The sequence below is a fragment of the Leptopilina heterotoma genome, unplaced genomic scaffold (genome assembly GCF_015476425.1).
Source record: "Leptopilina heterotoma isolate Lh14 unplaced genomic scaffold, ASM1547642v1 Lhet_1055, whole genome shotgun sequence".
NCBI classification, from domain to species: Eukaryota; Metazoa; Arthropoda; class Insecta; order Hymenoptera; family Figitidae; genus Leptopilina; species Leptopilina heterotoma.
In genome coordinates this window covers 274,239-281,522 of record NW_025110821.1, presented here as the reverse complement: position 1 = coordinate 281,522, position 7,284 = coordinate 274,239, and the positions used below count along the sequence as shown (strand labels likewise).

At 27.3% G+C, this 7,284-nt stretch overlaps 1 protein-coding gene across 1 annotated transcript; it reads left to right on the top strand.

The window, feature by feature from the left end:
- The first annotated feature begins 5,988 nt into the window (after positions 1-5,988).
- Positions 5,989-7,013, top strand: LOC122502086. Its single transcript, XM_043611977.1, has 2 exons — positions 5,989-6,019; positions 6,103-7,013. The coding sequence occupies exons 1-2, from the start codon at positions 5,989-5,991 to the stop codon at positions 7,011-7,013; spliced, it is 942 nt and encodes a 313-aa protein (XP_043467912.1).
- Positions 7,014-7,284: the final 271 nt, after the last annotated feature.

Here is a 7,284-nt window from a genome sequence, read left to right as displayed (position 1 = left end):
TAAACACCACTCGGTTTCTACCCTTCTTAAACGTGATAATCCATTTTTGTTTATTGTTCGATGTATTTGCCACTCTTTCGATCTAGCAGCATCTAGTGCTTGTGAAAAACTTCCTGGAGATGTAGAATCGTTAGTTCGATATGTTTACAATTATATGCATAGAAGTTTTAAAAGATTATCGGAATTCAAAGAGTTTCAATTGTTTGTTGATTTAAAACCGCATAAATTACTCCATCCAAGTCAAACTAGATGGTTATCTTTGTTGCTTTCTGTTCAACGAGTCAGAGAACAATACTCTGCATTAAAATTGTATTTTGTTTCGGAACATTTAAAAAAAAATTGCGATGATCTTTCTACTGCTACGACGATTCATTTGCTTTTAGAAAATCCGGTAAACAAACTGTATCTCGACTTTTTAAGCTTTGTACTTCCATTGTTTACTGATTTAAACAAGGAGTTTCAATCTGAATCCATTAATAAGAAAAAGGTTTGTCACGATTATCTCGAAATGTATTGTTGCCGCTTTTCCGAAGAGCTGATTGGTTTAGCTTGAATATCTTTACTTTCGCTACAAATTCATTATGGACAGTATTCAGGTTTGTTTCGCGTTTTGACATTTAATCGTTTAAACGTCAAATTTAATAAATCCTTTTTTCTTGTGATAAATAATATTTCTTAGTCGAATAAAGACATTTATTTCGCGATATGTGTTTTGTTGTGTTCTTCGAATTATTAAGCGTAATTTGTTTTGTTGTGCTGTGGTGAAATATTGAAAATTGTTTATTTTGATTTTGAAAATTATTATAACTTATCCGAATTTGGAAATTTTTATTAATTTTAAATTAATAAAATAAAAATTTACTGGAGATTACTACATATTAGGCAGGTATGTATTAATATAATATTAAAATAATAATGTGTATTTCCGTAAATAAATGTAATACTTTTATTAAGGTTAATTTTCTAAATAGAAAATCAAAGTAGAAAAATATATATATTCTTTTTAAATATTTTTGTTATAATCAACATTTTTATAAACATAATTATTACAACTTTTATTATAATTATATATTCGCAATAAAAATTGTTATTGTAAATGTCAAGATAATTGTTAAAATTCTGGAAATATTTTTTTATTATAATTATCTATTATCATCATTATTAGTATTATTATTATTATTGCCCGAACAATTTTAACTATAGAATTCACTTTAAATCGTTTAATTTAATTATTATTTAACTAAATTTATTTAACGGTTTTTTAACAAAATTTAATAACCTTACTGCCAAATTTAAAAAAAAAAAATTTGATTGTAATGTAATATTTTTAATGAGAAATATAAAGTGTTGGGAAGAATTTTTTTGTCACTCATAAAAATTATGTTTAAACAAAATTCTTTAATTTCATCAGATAAACATTTTAAAATTGGTTGAGCTTTAAAAATTGATTGAAATGTGTGTGTGTGTTTTCCGAAAGTTAAACAATTTTCATTTGACCAAATTTTCATTTAATAAAATTTATTATTTATTAATTGTTTTTTAAATTCATGGATCTTATAGAATTTTGATTTTAAAAAAATTATAGTTACAATTGTAATAATAATAATAATAATCAAAATCCTATTGCTTTGAGTTGAATGAGTAAATAAAGTAACGAATTTTTTGTTAACATTAAGGGAATGTATAATTATGTGTATATGTATTTTTTAAAGAATTGATTGATTAATGTTACTTTTCATTTTGACTTATGTAGAAATATATTACTATATACAGTAGAACCTCAATTTTCGGAGACAATGTGGAGAAGAGATGCCTCGGATAATATAAAAATTCGATAACACGAACATGTGAAAATTTAAAAAAATTAAAGTATTTTTTTATTTATTTAAAGTATTAGAATAATAATATTAAATGACAAAAATAAACTGAATTTTAAATGCAATGAACATAAATAGTCACAGGGTGTCAACTAACCGCGAAAATTAAAAAAAGTTTTATTATTTTAATTTGTTTTTAAAAAATCGCTTTTTATTTCAATTTTTATAAATATTAAAAATATTCTCATTTCTCTAAATTTGAATTAGTTAAAAATATATTTTCTAAATTTTCAATCAAAATTATTAAAAAACTTAAAAAATTTTTTAAATTAAAATTTTTTTTTCAAAAAATTTAAAGAAACTCGTCAAAAGAATTTAATTATTCATAAAAAATCTAATGAAAATTTTTGAAGTAATTTGTAGATTTAGATGAGACAAAAAACCGGGAATAATTAAGATAAAACCGGGAATTTTGTTAAACGAAAATAGTAAACACCCTGATAGTGGTTCTGTGAAAATTTCTTTCTAGACTTGGTCACTCAATCCGTTTTATTCGAGTTTTTCCGCATTATTCGAACATGATCAGTGCCTCGGATAATTAAAGTTCTTCTGTATATTTGTGTATATATAGTAATAATTATTTAATGTTTTTTTTCAGGGTTCAAGGTTTACTTAAAGGTCTTAATAATAAAGACCCTTCTAGATATATTTAGACATTAGATACCTGACACCAGAAACTTTACACATTTGATATTAAAATTTTAAGATATATTTAAATTTAAATAAAAATATATTTACATGATTAATAAATTTTAATTAAATTCAATTATTATGCCCAAGAGGAAAGTATACCGTACAGCTGAAGAAGAGGAAGAATTTAAACGTCTTCAAAGAGAAAGAAAAGCTGAGAATCAAAGACGCTATAGAGAAAATGTAGTAATAAGGGAAAGAAACGAACAAAATTATGTCCAAGAAATCGTTGAAGGAACAATACATACTCAAAGTGAAACCACCTCATCTAATGAACGACAACGTAATTGTCGAGAGCGTAAAAGAACAGAATCTGTAAGAATTATTACAAATAATTCTACTGAAATTCAAGAACATTATAATGGACCAATGGACATAATTTGTACACATTGCAATGCAAAACATTTTCCTGATGAAAAAGTACAAAATAAGAAAAATTCGTTTAATGATTGTTGTGGGCACGGGGAGGTAGTTATTGAAAAATTACCAGAACCACCTATTGAAATTAAAACTTTATTTGAAGGAAACCACCCTAAATCTAATGAATTTTTTAAGAATATTCGCAGTTATAATAGTTCATTATCATTTGCATCTTTTAATGCGAATTTAGTAAATTTTAGGGGAAGGAGCTCTGGACCATTTTGCTTCAAAATCCAAGGTTCTATTTATTATCAAATTAATACAACTTTGAAACCCATATTGGGTGAAAATCCAAGTTATGGACAACTTTTTATAATTGATCCAAACGAAGCTACAGAAATTAGGTCAAATGTTAATGTTCATCTTGATCCCGAAATTTTAAGAAGTCTTGATCGTGTACTTCGTGATGTTAATATTTTTTGTCAAGCATACGAAATGATGGGAGAAGAAATACGTAATCAAGAAAGATTAGCTTCAGATAGCAATGACAAAATCCCTCAATTACAATTGCTATTTACTTTAAAACCAGGCATGGATAAAAATAGATATAATTTTCAAAGAACAAATGAAGTCGCAGCTGTATTTTCAACTACAGCTGATGGAGAAATTCCAGATTCGTATGTTGTAGTATGTAACAAAGAAACTAAAGTTTTACAAAAAGTCAGTACAATGGATCCTAATGTAGAGCCATGGGTATATCCACTTTTTTATCCTTTTGGAACAAGAGGTTGGGACAAAGATATAATGCGAACGACAGATAAACGTCCTCGACGGGTCACAAGATCTGCATACATTAAATTTAGATTAGCTATTCGTAACAATGAATTTAACACTTTTAATTTAGGTCGAAGATTATTTCAACAATGGGTTGTCGATAATTACGTAAAAATAGAAAAAGACCGGACAGAATATTGTAAATCTAATCAAACTAAATTACGAGTTGAAACATATCAAGGATTATTTGATTTCATGCAGAATACTGCAAATAGTGTAGATGGTCGTATTGGAAAAATGATTGTTCTTCCTTCTACTTTTATTGGATCACCTCGATATATGATGCAAAATTATCAAGATTCAATGGCTATTGTTCGAAAATTTGGCAAGCCAGATTTATTTATAACAATGACTTGTAATCCTAAGTGGCGTGAAATTATTGAAAATCTTCTTCCAGATCAAGTAGCATCTGATCGTCCAGACATCTGTGCACGAGTTTTTAACATAAAGAAAAATAGTTTAATTAACTGCATTGTAAAAGAAAAAATTTTTGGCGACACAATCGGACATTTGTATGTAATTGAATTCCAAAAGCGTGGTTTACCTCATGCACATATACTTATAATTTTAAAACAAAATCACAAATTATCGACTCCTATTATCATCGACCGTTACATTTCAGCTGAAATTCCAGATAACAATATTGAACCAGAATTGCATAAAATTATTATGAGGCATAATATACATGGACCTTGTCGAGAAGGTTTATGCATTGTAAATGGAAAATGTTCTAAAAAATTTCCAAAACCATTTCAAGAAGAGACAGTTATAAATGAAAGAGGTCAAGTACATTATCAACGAAAAGATACAAACACAACATTTGTTAGAACAGGCGGATATGAAATTGATAATCGATATGTTGTTCCTTATAATCCATTTTTGTCCAAACGATACAATTGTCATATTAATGTTGAGGTCGTTGGAGGAGGCATAGAATCTGTCAAGTACTTACATAAATATATGTATAAAGGACATGATTCTGCTGCAATAAATATAAGTGAAACTTCAAATGAAGAATCTATTGTTAATCATGACGAAATAAAAAATTTTATTGATGGAAGATATGTTGGACCAGTTGAAGCATGCTGGCGAATTTTAAATAAACCTTTACAAGAAAAAAGTCATAGTGTAATGCGTTTACCAGTACATTTACTAAATGAGCAAAATATATTTATAGAGAGTACTGAAGAAAATGCACTTCAAGAGGTAATGGATTCTGCTGTTGATCAAGTTACTATGTTACTTGATTATTTTGCATTAAACTCTAGAGATGAGGAAGCTAGAAAATACTCATATACAAATATTCCTTCTAATTATGTGTTTAAAAAAACAAAAATTAATGGTAAAAACATTTCTAAGTGGCAAAAAAGACAAAGATTTCAATTTAAAAGTATTGGGCGAATGTATTCAGTAAGTCCTACTCAAGTAGAATTATTCCACTTACGTTTACTTTTACTTTATGTTAAAGGTGCTCAAAGTTATGGAGATTTACGAACTGTGGATGGAATAACTTATGATACATTTACAGCTGCATGTCTGGCATTAGGTCTTATAGAAGACGATGAAGAGTGGAAAAAAGCTATGAATGAAGCAATACTTTGGATGATGCCTTCAAGTCTTAGAAAATTATTTGTACGCATATTAATCCATTGTCAACCTACCAATCCCAAAAACCTTTGGGAAGAATTTAAAAATGCTATGTCGGAAGATTTTTCACGTTATGGTTGTCAACAAGAAGCTTATAAGCGAGCTTATTCTGAAATTAATACCTTAATTTGTGCAGAAGGACGAAGAATGTCAGATTTTCCTGAAATGGAACAAATAATAAATGAAGTTACTGAAATAATAAGCAGTGAAATTAATTCAGAAAATATGAGTAAGGGTCAAGAACAATATAATAAATTAAATGAAAAACAAAAAGAATTTGTAGATATTATTTTACAAGTTGCAAATAACAATGTGAAAGATGATGTTAATTTTAATAATTGTTTTTATATAGATGGTCCAGGTGAATCAGGAAAAACCTTTGTATATACAACTTTATATTATCTCTTAAAAAGTAAAAATAAACAAGTATGTACAATGGCCTTTACAGGAATTGCGGCTACTCTTCTTCCTAAAGGAAAAACTGTACATAAAGTATTTGGTTTACCAGTTCCTCTTTTCTATGATTTATCCTCAAACATAAAATTACAATCCAAAGAAGGAATCTTTTTAAAAGAGTGTGATGTTTTTATTTGGGATGAAGCACCAATGGCACCCCGATATGCTTTGGAAATAATGGATAAAACATTACGCGACATTGAAAGAAACAATTTACCATTTGGAGGAAAAATCGTTATTCTTGGTGGTGATTTCAGACAACTCCTTCCTGTAAAGGAAAATGGTACTCGAGCTGAATGTTTAAATTTGTCAATAAAATTTAGTTCTTTGTGGAAACACTTTGAAAAATTTACTTTATCACAAAACATGAGAACTTTACCTCAAGAAATTGAATTTTCTGCATTTTTACTTAATGTAGGCAATGGTTTGTTGAACGACTCTGAAGACTGTATTCAAATTCCTAATCAATGTATTGCACCCACAGAAACAGATATAGTTATAGATACATTTGGTGACCTTTTACAACGAAATGAATATAAACTAGCTACAAAATGTGCAATTCTATCTGCAAGAAACATTGATGTACAAGAATTAAACATAAAAGTAGTAGAGTTATTAGATGCAACAACCGAAAAAATATATACTAGCGTCGATAGTACAGAAAATTGTAATGATAACGGTGCTATTACAGAAGCTTTATTACCAGAATACTTAAATACTTTGTCACCTACTTCTCTTCCGCCTCATGAATTATGTTTAAGAAAATATTCTATAATTATGCTTATTCGTAATCTAAGTATCAATGAAGGACTTTGCAATGGAACACGATTGTTAATTTTAGATTTAGGAAAACATTTACTTAAATGTGAAATATTAACAGGTGACAAATCAGGAGAAGTAGTGTTTTTAAATCGCATTACACTTTATTGCGAAAATGAATATCCTTTTTCGTTTAAAAGAAGACAATTCCCAATAAAATTGGCATTTGCAATGACGATAAATAAAGCGCAAGGTCAAACATTTGAAAAAATTGCAGTAGATTTAAGAAAAGATGTTTTCACTCACGGTCAAGGATATGTAGCATATTCACGTGTTAAATCATGGGAAACTCTTAAAATATTTATTGGCGACAGGCCTAATAAAAAATAAAAAATTTCGTTTATACAGAACTATTTGAATGAAAATTATCTGACACAAAAATTAAATACAAATGAAAGACTGAATTCTATATTAATATTCAGATTTATATCAAAATTTTGAAAAAAAAACATTTTAAAACTGCTTTACTATAAAAAAAATTAATTCTTAATTTCTATATATAATTTATTCTAAATTATTTAAATAAAACCATTTAAATAACTAATTTTACATATAATATTTTATTTAATTTTAAATTAATCTTTTAAAACATTTTTTTCAT